This window comes from Rhea pennata, chromosome 1 (genome assembly GCF_028389875.1).
Source record: "Rhea pennata isolate bPtePen1 chromosome 1, bPtePen1.pri, whole genome shotgun sequence".
Taxonomy (NCBI): domain Eukaryota; kingdom Metazoa; phylum Chordata; class Aves; order Rheiformes; family Rheidae; genus Rhea; species Rhea pennata.
Window position 1 is genome coordinate 78668959 of NC_084663.1, and position 13952 is coordinate 78682910.

Here is a 13952-nt window from a genome sequence, read left to right on the forward strand (position 1 = left end):
GTTATCTTATTTAAAGTTAATTAAACCTCATTGTTCACTCAGTCTTTTAAAAATATTTGTGTTGAATTAAGAAGTCATACTTACAGAGATATATATCATTCAGAGATATACGTCATATGGCCTGTTTAGCCTGGAGACAAGAAGACTGAGGGGGGATCTTATCAATGTCTATAAGTACCTGAAGCGAGGGTGTCAAGGGAATGGGGCTAAACTCTTTTCAGTTGTCCCATGTGACAGGACAAGAGGCAATGGGCACATACTGAATCACAGGAAGTTCTGCCTCAATGTGAGGGGGAATTTCTTCACTGTGAGAGCAACAGGGCACTGGACCAGGTTGCCCAGAGAGGTTGTGGAGTCTGCTTCTCTGGAGATATTCAGAGCCCGCCTGGGCGCAATCCTGTCTACCATGCTGTAGGTGACCCTGCTTGAGCAGGGGGGTTGGACTAGATGATCTCCAGAGGTCCCTTCCAACCTTACCGGTTCTGTGATTCTATGATTCAATAAAGAACTTCAAGTTAAATATGGCTACAAGGAGCCTAGTGCCTCCTGGAATTTCCCCAGCTGCTATACTGGGGCAAAATACTCTTCCTACATGTGTGAAGAGCAGTTTAATGTTTCTGTGCCATGACCAACCTTTTTAAGGCTGAGACAGCTTTTGTGATGAACACCCTGGAAGAGTAGTGCTGATCATATTCTCGGCCATTACTTTCTTAATTTCTTGTTGATGACTCATAGGGGATACAAATTTAATGGTCTCCTCTAGAGTTGCCAGAGAACAGTTGCTGTTTTTCTCAGCTGCTATTACAAGCTATTACAAAAAAGCTCTCATTTGCTATTACAAAAAAAAATGCAAGTCAAAGTTTTGTTACTCCTTTCCCTTATCACAAAATAGCCATATCATGGAGATAGCAATTTAACTTTGTTTTGTAAATATGTAATGATGCTGAAGTTTTGTCTCGGGGAAAAAAAGATGCATAATACAGCGCTGAAAACCTCTGCTTTGGACTCTGTTAGATTACTAACAACAAACAGCACAGTTAGTTCCAGATGTTACTGAGCTGGTTCACGATGTCTCAACAGACAAATTGTACAAAGATATCCAGGATTAAAATTACTAGCAGAGGACAACAGATGATGTTAACTTGGAATATTTGCGGTTGATTCTTTCAATTACATTTTTGTGAAATTAGTGTTTTGTAATGTACACTGCATCTGCAAAATTATTCTCTATCTTGTGTCTTTTTAAGGTTTGAAACATTGTTCTGAATATATATGGATAGTTTAGCAATAAAATCTTTGTCAGATAATTTACAATTTTTCTGTGGTGTATGATCATAAATTCGTAAAACATTTAGGCTAATTAATTAAAGTAGAGGCTTTGTTTTCAAGTCCTCATTCATATTTATTTCTGATTTTTTTTGCAGTAACTGTGGTCATGAAAGTTACAATCATCTGAGTGTAAATTTTAGGTCTTTTGACAGTCTTGAGTATCAAATCTAGATATTTCTTAATATTTTGGTAAGTCACAGGTCTGTAGGATTTGTAAGAGAAGCAAAGGTGGTTCTTGGAGGCAGGTTAGCTGTTGAACTTTAAAAGAAAGTGACGATTGGAATAGATTTACTAAAATTCAGTAGTTTCAAAAATACAGAAATTCTGTATTGTCTGTAACTGATTGCATTTTAGTATTCTCCGTGAAAAAATTATTTTAGTTTCATTTTCTAATAAAATACTCTGTTATGATCTAAAGTAACCAGGCATCACAATCAATATTGCTTGGATGCTCTAAAAAGCTGCACTACCCTTTCAACTCATCCTTTTCAAAAGATGTTGAGATGCACTTCAAAACCCTCATATTGCTGAGAGGTGCTGCCACACTTATGCAGTGTCCCAATTGGTATTTAATATATCAGAATGGATAGTTTAATTTGACTACTATTTTTTAAATAGAGGTGATAGATAGATAGATAGTGATAGAGGAGAAATGTGACACATCCAAGCAAAGTCAATAATGACCTGTTGTCTGTAATTGGTGTTACAAATCATGGGTAAATTCCCATTCTTAGTTTCCTGGGCATTATTTGCTACACCGTATGCTATAAAACATATTTTCATTTGACATTTTTCTTTACTTACGGTTTGGCTTTTTTAAAATGATGTAACCAGCAGATACTGATTCAAAAGGGATGTAGTATTGTTATTTTAATGTTACTTTGTAGTTCTTCACTCAACCTGGCTACAGTTGAGATAAAGTGGGTTTTGCAAAAAAAAGAGATAATCAGGTGACAATTCTTTCCAAGAAGGTCATCTTTATAGTCAAATGATACTTCCTTTTTCTAGTTAAAGCTATCCTGTTTCCAAGAAATCGGGCAAATGTTTACCCAAGATCCCTGTAGTATATGGTGACAAGCCAGTAATAGCCAGTGACAATATCAGTCTTTTTCCTACATAATAAGGGAGAGTGAAATTCTATCTTGTTTTGATTTATAACATCAGATATTTAGAAATGTGATTCTTAAAACATGTTTTTTCTTTCAGTTTTCTGCCTTCAGAATGGTTCATATTTTGCAGCATAGTTTTAACAGTCAAAATACCATGAACTTTCTGAAAACCTGGCCTTCTCAGCTGTGTTAGACAGATCCTGAAATCTTTAGTGTTTCACTTTCATAAGGAACTATATTCCAGTATGCGAAACAAATAAAATGAGCAGAGACTAGATTTTGCTGTATATTTTTGTCTGCTAATCTTTTAGTTCTATTCTTCCATGTACATGTTAAACCATTACGCTGGAGAAAAATCTGTATCTTCGCTATACACTGGTATTGGGTTGGGGGGAAAAGTGCTACAAGCTAAACACTATATTATTTTCATAGATTGCAGGAAAAAGAACCTAACTAGACACTGTTTCAGGGAACACTTTTTTCTTCAGTGAACCTGAATGTAGTTATCAGATGTGAATATTGTTACCTTTCTTTTACTAGGAGGTAAACTGGCACATAGAACTATAATAATCACTTGAGGTCATATGTAACATATTAATTATTCTGTTCTAATCATCAGACATGAATCTAACTTGAATCTTTTCTTGTTCCTGAAGAATTAAAATGTTGATGGCTATTCACTAGGCTAAAAATAAATTTTGGATACACAGGATGTACTACTACAGTTATCTGGTACCACATATAAAAATTTGGGTAATCTAAAAATCGGAGGAGAATATTGACAGATTCAATAACATTGGCTGACCAATGTTAAGAAGGATGCAAGTTGCTGGATAGTTGCAGTAGTAACAATGTTCTGCAGTACATTTAATTCCTTACGTGATGAGTCAACAAAAGAAAAATTTAAATTTGTGAAATAGAATACGTGCTTTCTAAGGAATCTGGGCCTTTATTCTAAGTTGATGACACTGGTGGCTTTTTCTGAGGGCAACTTTGAAAACAAATTTCATTCTAAGAAATAAAACTAGCTCTAAGAATTACAGATACACCGGACTGCATATAATTGAGCATGCTTGTTCAAAGTGCAAGTTCATTAACCTGAATAGGTCAAAAAGTTTTTGTTTGGCCCACTTCCATAGGGATTATAGTATAAGACAGCATTTTGTTCTCTACAGTATCATAAGACCTTTTAAACAAATTGAAAAGACATGAACAGAGGAGCAAATCAACATCTTTAATCCTGTATAGCTGAAGTGAAAGAGACTAACATAGTATGTATACATGTTGATATTTGTTATTTTTCTATCAATTTTGGTGGAAAGTGCCTAATGTCTGCCATAGAAACATGTCTGAATCATGACTATAAACTAATCTTGCCATAGCTTTTATTCATATTGAGGTATTTTGTGGACTTCTTTTTTCTACCGTGTCAATAATTCATGTTTTATAAAGTTTATAGAACAACAGAATATTATATGGTATTTCACTATCAGTTTAGAATTCACATATTTGATGTAACGTGTGTAACTGATACAAATGTAATGCATTTTAAAGTCGTTTTGATATTATAAGGGCAGGATTTTCTTTTATTTCTTTCATCAGTGTAAAGAAGCTTAACTTCTACTTGACCAAAATGGTGGACACTGAAAACCAGCTTTCTCCACTTACTCCGTTGGAGGAGGATGATATAGGCAGCCCTTTACCTGGAGAGTTTCTACAAGATATGGAGAATATTCAAGACATCTCTCAGTCTCTTGGTGATGATAGCTCTGGAGCTTTAAGTTTAACAGAGTTCCAGTCATTGGGAAATGGTCCAGGATCTGATGGATCAGTTATAACAGGTAGGAGAGTTTTGGATTATATTAAAACATTTTTTCTGCCATCACTGTGTGTGTATGTGTGTGTGCATGTATATATATATAAATATATATATATGTCTGTATGTATGTGTATATGTATGTATATATAAACATTTAATGTAGTACTTGTTTATAAATAAATGGCACTACAAATATATGAGCTGATTATAGCTTGATCTTAAAATATTTAAGGCTAGAGTTAATTTATGAGGCAAATATTGCTGAAAAATGATTGGTGTGTAAAGTTGTTTTTAAATTGTCATTAGTATCAACCCTTTTTCAATATAACTTGAAACTTGCTAGCAAAGAAGACAACGTATATTTTTTAGAAATACTGTAAAGCACTTAAAAAATTACAGTAAATTCTTTTCTCACTTTCAAAAAAATTCTTCAAATAGCAAGTTTGAAATGTATTGTGAAGCATTTACTAAAAATATGTTTGTAACCTAACCCGTAAAAAGCTCACCTGGCATTCTAGTACATTTTAAGGTATTGATGCTTTTAATGTGCTGATTTTCCCCGCTTCTCAAGAGTAGCGTTATTCAACTAATAGTTTCTCCCTGGGTTAAAGTAACTTGTCTGAGAGCGCTAATACATTACATAGTCATTAGTCAAAAGATCTTTGACTGCGTGAGATTTTGTGTGAGAGATTCCAGTGAAATTTGTTGAAAAGTTATGGGACACTGCAATAATGTCAGTTTCTCCCTGAAACTGTGGTTTTCTGAACCTTCCAGAAGTAGAGCCAATCTAAGCAGTCTGTGATTTATTTTCTGACTGTTTTGCCATTGTTTTTTTTTTTTTTTTTTTTTTTTAAACACTATAAATCAATTCATAGATTTATATCTCATAGAAACTGCACTAGCACGGTTGAGGAGTGCCCCTTTAATACAGTGGTTGGAATGAACAGTTTTGAAGGGAGAGGGAGAGCTGTATTTTGGCACTGTTGTCCAAAAAAGTGGTTGTAAAAACATGGTTTGGGTCCCTCTGTCATTGAAATCCTTTACGTTAGAGATAGGCCTTACACAGATACAAGTTTAGATGAACTGGGTTTATGATGTCTTTCCAAGTCATGGGATTTTAATTGTTATTTTTGTGTATAAGTCTTGTGATATTTGGATCGGTTTCTAGTGGTACATTCTTATTTCGAGTATTCAGTGTTCCTTGGAAAAAGTTCTAGTTTTGCTTATCGAGAAGGTGGAAAATGTGAACAAATTCCATAAGGAATGGAATGAAAGTCATAGTTTAAAAAAATCCTTGGTTTTAAGCTGTTCCTTGGTTATTCTGATGCCTGTGGGCTTGGCAGTGCTGGCAATGCAGATGTTGAGTTCTATGCCAATTTTTTTTCCAGCATAATACTTGCTGACCTACATTCATGTGTGTTTCTTAATCTTTCTGTTAAAATAACACACCTGTTAATTTGCTATAGTCCTCTGGTGCAAGTTGCAAGATGTAAGATAAAAAAATCTGACCTCAGAAAATATTTTCCTCAAGCGAAGTGGAAATATTAATTGAAATAATTAAAATTGGGATGTGTTAGCTTTGTAACATTTTCATCCATCAGTAATGTATCAGAACAGCTTATTTCATTGTATGACTACCCAAAAATGTTTTTCCCTCTACATCCAATAGGTAAAATACCTGAGGAAGACTTCTATTGCTAAGTTACCTTAGAAGCAGATACGTTTCTTATTTGCCTTTTAATATCTGTTCAGTCTTTTTCTGGTTAGGAAGGAGTATGCTTTTACTTCTTTGAGAAAAAGTCCTGTTTAGAAAGAGAAGTTCTCTAGCTCCCCTTTAGACTTCAGTTTAGATCATCATTTAAACCCATGACTAGCTGTTCTGAAGGTGGTGGGACTTTTGATTGTATCTTCAAGTGCTTGACAAACTCAGGGTTGAGCTAGGAATATGTCTCTTATCATACCATAACAATCGATGTGATTCTGAAAGCTACAGCATGAGAGATGGAAGATGTGGTAAGATGAGCTGTCAGTAACTTTTTTGGAAAGAGTGAGCAGCAGCTAGAAAGGGTACTGTGATACAGATTTGAAGATGTGAGTGAGTTTGTTTTTTCTTGGTTTTTTACTATTTGTCTGGAGCAGTAGATAAATGTTGAGTATTGCTTTTCAATTTCAATGTTGTGTTACTGAACAAGTGAAGACAGTATGTGTGCATTTTTATAGTTAAGAAAACTTCTTTGATTTAAGTGAAAAATAATTTCAGTACTTTTAATTCATTTATTGTAAATTATGGGATAAAAACATCTAGTGTTCCCATTAAACTGAAAAAAAAGGTTCAAAATAAAAAAAAATGAACATGAGAAAATCCCCCAAAGACATATATATATATATATATATATATATATATATATATATTTTTTTTTTTTAACTCTTATTGTGTATGACGAATATTTATGGAATTATTAAAGAACCATTATCACCCTTCTGGTTCTTGTTATCAGAGTGACTTCTGTTAGCTTTTTTTTGTCTATTTGTACACATTGTATGTCTCACCAAAATTAGCAAGATGCAACATGTATTTTGTACTTGTTTGCACTGTGAATATACATAAAAACTATTTTTCAAACACTATTATTGCCAAATTATTAGAACACTTAGTGACTTGGTTGTTTTTTAAATAAGCTCATTTTTGGTGTGGATTTAATATAGAAATGGTATCAATCTTGTTAGCGTAGTATTTATGAAGTGCTTTTTTGGTTGTTTTTGGTTGTTTTTCCTTTTTTTTTTTTTTTTTTGTGTTTGTTTGTTTGTTTTTATTTTTTTTAGACACTCTTTCACCAGCATCCAGTCCTTCATCCATTAATTTTGCCACAGCTCCAGGTAACATAGATGAATCACCCAGTGGAGCTTTAAACATTGAATGTAGAATTTGTGGGGATAAAGCCTCAGGCTACCATTATGGAGTACACGCTTGTGAAGGTTGTAAGGTACAGTGGTAATTTTCTTTCTAAGATTCTAGATCATGTTGCTTTAGAAGAGTATAAGAAGATAAACATTTGGTTCATAAATTTTTAATTAACATAATTCTAACAATTAAATTTATTTAAATAATAAGCATATATGTGAAATGATTGAAAAATGGTTTGTTCAGATACCATAATTTAATACCAAACCTTCATCAAGCCGAGGCAATTTACAATGATAATTTTAATGCTGTGTTTCTGAAAACAGCTAGTTAAACACTAAAACAACTTAAAACACTAAACTGTGACCAAAACCCAAAGCCTAATTGCTCCACTAGTGTTTTATTTGTGTTGGAAGTGTAGCTGTGAGAAGCATGCAAGTTTGCTGCATTTCCATTAAAACAGCAACAAATCCTGAATTTCTCATCTCCACTACATTCTGCCTGAATTATTTAGTATTCTATCTCTTGTAGTTTTGGAGTGAATGCATATCTCTGGGGCAAATTAGTGTTATCAATAATACATATGGCAATACATGATATAACCCAGGAATTATGATGCTTTTCTTTTTCCTTCTAAAGTTTTAATTTTATATTTTCCCCCCTAAATTATATTCTGAGTGAAATAATTTTATTTGTTTATATATATGTTTATGTTTTTCTCTTCTGTTCACCATTAAATCTCTTTGGATCAGAAGATGACAATTCAAATACAAATTTTACAGAACAATGGTAGAAGCAAATACAGGAATTTGTACTAGCCTTTGAAGAGACAAAGAGCGAGTTCCAAATCAGATGTGGTCGTAAAGCCCCACAGTCTAAATGATATCCAATATTATGTCCTTATGTCCTGTGAAGCAAGATATTACAATATCTTTAGTTTTGATAAGCCTGTCATGATTTTGTAGTATGAGATTAGTGTTACATTGCAGTATCAAGACATCATGGTAAGATGTGTTGAGCTATAGGCTTTTTTGTAATTTTCCTTTTTGTCACTTTTTTGTTTTTATGTGACTTACTTACACATATGAAAGATGAAGGCTGTGTCTGACAGAGAGAATGCATACAAAAGCAAGACATGACTGCTTTGCTTAATCCTTGAGAGTAACAGTAAAGGTACTCTGGGCTCTTGGCTGACTTTTCTAAGAAAGAGGGCTGAGATCTACTCCCATATTCTATACATGCCTTCATAAACCCCACTTCACTGTGTGGAGCAGAAGATTTTACTTTTGGGCAGTTTATACTTAGCATGTTGTTTTGCTAGTGACAACAATAAGCAATAAAAGGAAAAAAATTACCTGTGTGATTAGTTTAGTACTCAATATTCTTTAACATTACATATTGTTTTCTCGAACTTCTTACAGGGTTTTTTTAGGAGAACAATTCGATTAAAACTCATCTATGATAAATGTGATCGCAACTGCAAAATTCAGAAAAAAAATCGTAATAAGTGCCAATACTGTCGTTTTCAAAAGTGCCTTTCAGTTGGAATGTCACATAATGGTAGGTAAGAGTGTTCTTAATTTGTGTGTTCGTACCCAGGGGGGTCTGCTTCTGAGAGCAGGCACTTGAATGGTTTTATGCTTACTGATGTGTTGAACATCAAGTTATTACTGTACAGAGTGGGGATGAACCAATTTCACTAATGGCTAGTTAATATAATTGATACACAACTGCCAAATGTACTTTTGTGAACCCTACACAAATACACAGTCGATTGTCTGTTTGTGCGTATGAATGTTCATTAGTTGTTTTCTTGAACCAGAACTTCGGCACCATTGGTCCTATTGAAACAAATTCCAGGAGTAGAAGGAGAACGAGCTCATTGTGGGAAGAAATAACATAGACTAGAAATCTGTAGGAAATCAAACTTCATTATTTTGCAGGTTGCAGTGTAGTAGCAGAAGGTTTAGGGAGTATGGGGGAGGGAAAGGTCTGTGCTCACTGTGGAACAGAAATCTGGTAGGTTGCTTTTTAAATGAAACAGTAATATTTTAGAGCATCTAGATAACCAGCTTTAAATTTGTTATTATTTGTGTTAACAATTTTGCATAAGGCTGGAAAGCTTGTCCATTTCAGCCAAATTTGAAAGATGGACTGAGATTTGCCCCATTGGAAGAAGTTTTATTATTCTTGGTTAGTGATAACCTTCCTGAAGCAGCAGACTCGGGAAGAATGTGCCAGCCAGCAGAGTAACGTCTCTGGGGCAGGAGTTTAGTACTGCACTATGCTGGTTGGCAGGGACTAGTTTTCACCTGAAGCCGTTTCAGCCCACTAAAAAGATGTGGGTACTTGTGCTCCAGCTGACATGGGGAGCAAACATCCAGGAGGCGGTAGCAGAAAGTGAAGACCACTAACTTGTGGACAGCACTTCTAATGAAAAGACTAGAAGTAAATGAAAGTCTGCAAAATGCAGCCATAACCATCTCCAAACCTTGCATATACCGTCAGAGCACAAGGCTTCGTGTAAAAGGAGTTAAATTTTAAGATGAAACTGAAGGATATGAACGTGCATATTTCATTGCTAAAAGGCAAGACTACTTGCCCAAGAAATGGGAGACCTTCACATACAGTGGGTTTCAAACTCATGTCTCCTTCCTTTCAAGATAATCTTCTACCTGCTAGATTGGATAATCAAAACTAATTCTCATCCTGACCAGTCTCTCTCTACAGAGAAAGAGTTGGAAAATTCTGAGTCTAGAAGGAGGTTTTTTGGCTATAGCCTAGTGATTTGAGCATAAATCTGGGCTCTGTTTTGTTTTCACTAGGCAGTACAGGTATGTTGAACTGGACAACCAGCATATACAAAACTACATGCCCCAGCAGGTTCAGAATCAGGAATGGAGTTGGGGCCCACCTCTGTGCAGTGTTCCCTACCAAATAACTCCTGAGGCAGATCTCCAGCTGGCATGTATGTTCTTTCAGTTAAGTTCGTGACATGACTTCACTCAGTTGCTATTTTTGAGAATTCTGATAGTTGACTCTGAGTTTCATGTTGGGAGTTCTAGATGCAGAACATAATAAGGAGAGGAAAAATACAATGATTTGTGCTATGTAGAAGGGAGAAGGCATGTATTTTAGATTGGTTCAGATACCTGTTTGTGTTTTGAAATATTTTGATTACCTTCAGTTTAGCATACTGACTTGATAATTAGTCACTGACTCTACTGGAAAGAATGAGATTATTTCATTTATGAATTTATCATAATAAATATTCTACTTCTACTCCGTTTTTGTAGATACTCTTATTGCTCTAATCAGCAATGGAAAACAGGCATATGTTTTTGTCTAACTTAGGTTTCTTTTACAATTATGTCTTTCCCATCAGCAATACGTTTTGGACGAATGCCAAGGTCTGAGAAGGCAAAGTTAAAAGCAGAAATTCTAACAGGTGAAAATTATGTAGAAGATTCAGAAATGGCAGATCTTAAATCACTTGCCAAAAGAATTCATGACGCCTACCTGAAAAACTTCAATATGAACAAGGTTAAAGCCAGAGTTATCCTTGCTGGGAAAACTAATAACAATCCAGTAAGTAGTTTTGCTGTAACTTTACTTTAAAGTTGACATGTACATAAGGAAATGTAATAAGCTGTTAAACTCTTAAACTAATGTTTTAAGTGATAAAGAGCATGTTAATACAGACAGAAAATATGCAAAAAAAAAAAAAAAAAAAAAGCGTCAGACTAGGAAGCTGTGAGAAAACCAGGTGACTAAAGTGATGGTTATAGTTAAATGAAAGCTTATAGCCTTAAATTATAATAAAGAGGGAAGCAAAAGAAAATTAGTTCTTAATCAAAAACCAGAATGTGATAACTGAATGTGAATACCCCTTGGTATTGGGGGAGGAATGATTAAAAGTTAATTTCCTGTTATGATGAAAGTAGAAAAAAATTTTTTTTGAAGAGAGGAATTTTATAACACTCTTCTGCCACAAATATCAGGATAAATCTTTCTATCTTTTAGGGCATACAGAAGCTCTTTGTATGACTGTTGTTTTAACCACAACAATACTTATAGTAGGAGTGGAAAGAGAACTCAGAGTTTGTAATTATTCATTTAAAGTTCTTACCACTTCCTCACAAAGCCTTCTTGGTCTTAACTCTGTGGTTACTTTGAAAGGGAGAAGTGAACAAGTTTTGAAGACATACATTGGTAGAATTTATTTTTCTTACAGGATTATTTAACTAAGCTCTTATACTAAATAGTGAATGTCCTCTGTGAATTTTTACTTGAGGTAGTCGGATCATTACTGATTAATAAGTAGTTGTGTAATATTTACTCATGAATTGTACAACATCTTTGAAATTTAACTCTGAGCCAAACAGTTTTGACAATCTGGAATAAACTTCCTATAAATGATTGAATATGGTAAGAAAATCATCATAAGAAAACCATCATTACACACTGAGGAGTTCAGGCTGGCTAGTGCTATCAACTGCTTTTTGTTTTGTAGCACATGAGATAGTATAACCAATGTAAGGACTGACTTGTTTCATATTTAAATACAATTTTTTAAATTTCTGTTGTAATTTATATTAACATGTAGAAGATAAAAGCAGTGGTAAAATAAGAGATGTAACTTCTGTAAAAGGTGTGTGTGTGTGAAGGAGGAGAAGCTTTTACATTTAACAGAATAAAAAACGTGTTACTATGGAATGTTATAAAAATTGTACGCAAGATGTCTTCTAAATAGTGGAAATTGACGTATTGTAAGTCCAGTTTAGCCAAGCATATGGATTTCTACATTAAAATAGAAACATGAATAATTCCAATATTTTTCACTGTATTAATGAGATGCTTAAAATTTATGTATGGGTTTAAACTTTTGGGGGAGGGGGTACAAGCTGACAGAAACCTACAGTACCTACAATGCTTTGACACTTGTATGTATACCTGCATACAATTCTTTTCAAGCTTGTTATTATGACATAATCATAAGTTAAAATATCTGTTGGAATTCCGCAATGCAGAGATTGTGGATCATTAGATCGTAATTTTTGTGTTTGCATTTATGGCAGGATAAGATTGATTTACTGGCTCTCAGATTAGAGTCAGCTGGCTGGCCAGAGAATAGTGGTTTGCATATGTGTTAATGAGTTTGCAAGTAAAAAGAAGTGGACAGTGTTCACTATTGTTCACTGACCTGTAAGAAAAATTGCATGTTTTAACGTTTTCTAAGTAAAATAAGTGAATTCTATGGGAGTTTCTAACAGAACACCAAAAGTTCTCTGTGTGTTCTCTTGTGTCAGAGACAAGTAAAATGGCACAGGAAAGATGCTTTGCTCAGCACCTGTGGAAGTAGACTTATGTTTGAGGTCAATTGCCATGACTTTAATCGACATGATTTTAACTAACTAAGAGTTATTTTTTTTTTTTTCATTCAAGAAAAGTCCTTCTTTTTGAGTACTGATCTTTAGGTATACTAGTTAAAATATAATATGTTAAAATATTCTTGAGTGTTGGTTGCTCTCCTGAGGAAAGTATGAATGAATTTTAAAATGATAAGAGACCAGCCCATCGATTGGTACTGTGCATATCTTTTTAAATAAGGAGTATTTTGTTTATGGAAAAGATTGTGATCAAGATTGAAATTTTGTATTACCTGACATTCTAGTGTAATTCTGGGTTTAGTGATGATCTAGCACTAACCGTAGCTCGAAAGGAGAGCTGAATTTTTTGAAGAGCAGCTGGAACATAGTTTATGACAGTTTGATAATAAAGTACAAGAATAATACAGGAGTCACATTCTCATGTAAATATTCTGTGCTATATTTAAATGACTGCCTGTATTTAAATGTCATGTATTTAGAGGAAGATATGTAAAGCATCATTCTGTGCGTCAAGTATAGTTAGATCAGGAATTGGTAGGAAAGTAGGTAGAGTAATGTGGGCTTCTGAAGAAGATAGTCTTTTGAGAACCTTCTGGAACTTAATCTGAGATGAATAAATGCATGATAACCTGTGCTGCAGGATCTTCACTGCAGCTACTGAATAGTTAAAAATAACTATGTTAAAGATAATATCCTGTAAAATTATATTTTACTATTTGCACTGTTATTTTCAGAGCAGAGTCTCTTAGATACTGCAGTTTGTAGTTCTATGATATCTGGTTACTCATGGTGCAGAAATAGGAAATTATTTATTTATTTATTTTGCTCTGTAGCCATTTGTTATACATGATATGGACACATTATGCATGGCAGAGAAGACGCTGGTGGCAAAACTAGTGGCCAATGGAATTCAGAATAAAGAAGCAGAAGTTCGAATCTTCCATTGCTGCCAGTGCACCTCTGTGGAGACTGTCACAGAACTTACTGAATTTGCCAAATCCATCCCTGGCTTCTCCAATCTTGACTTGAATGATCAAGTGACACTGTTAAAATACGGAGTTTATGAAGCCATATTTGCCATGTTAGCTTCTGTAATGAACAAAGATGGGATGCTGGTAGCCTATGGAAACGGTTTTATAACCCGGGAGTTCCTGAAAAGCCTGAGAAAGCCATTCTGTGATATAATGGAGCCGAAATTTGATTTTGCAATGAAATTTAATGCACTGGAATTGGATGATAGTGATATATCCCTTTTTGTGGCTGCTATCATTTGCTGTGGAGGTAAGCAATACACATTTGTTCTTCAGGTAGTAACTTTTAAGATTTTCTTCACCTGTATTTATAATTTTAATATAAAAGTTTGTTTATGTCTTACAATTAATGGAAATCCAAAGATTTAATTC

The 13952-nt window shown here is 34.2% G+C and overlaps 1 protein-coding gene across 5 annotated transcripts in view; it reads left to right on the forward strand.

Moving 5' to 3' along the window:
- The window catches only part of PPARA (peroxisome proliferator activated receptor alpha), a 34390-nt gene that overhangs the window by 18336 nt on the left and 2102 nt on the right, over positions 1-13952 (forward strand). For 4 of the 5 annotated variants that reach the window (XM_062592638.1, XM_062592628.1, XM_062592645.1 and 1 more), the window contains exons 3-7: positions 4041-4279; positions 7081-7241; positions 8581-8719; positions 10545-10747; positions 13383-13830. In XM_062592638.1, coding sequence (XP_062448622.1) covers positions 4041-4279; positions 7081-7241; positions 8581-8719; positions 10545-10747; positions 13383-13830 — 1190 coding nt within the window. Of the gene's footprint in view, positions 1-4040; positions 4280-7080; positions 7242-8580; positions 8720-10544; positions 10748-13382; positions 13831-13952 lie in introns of those variants that run through there. The other variant, XM_062592660.1, reaches the window with a different exon arrangement.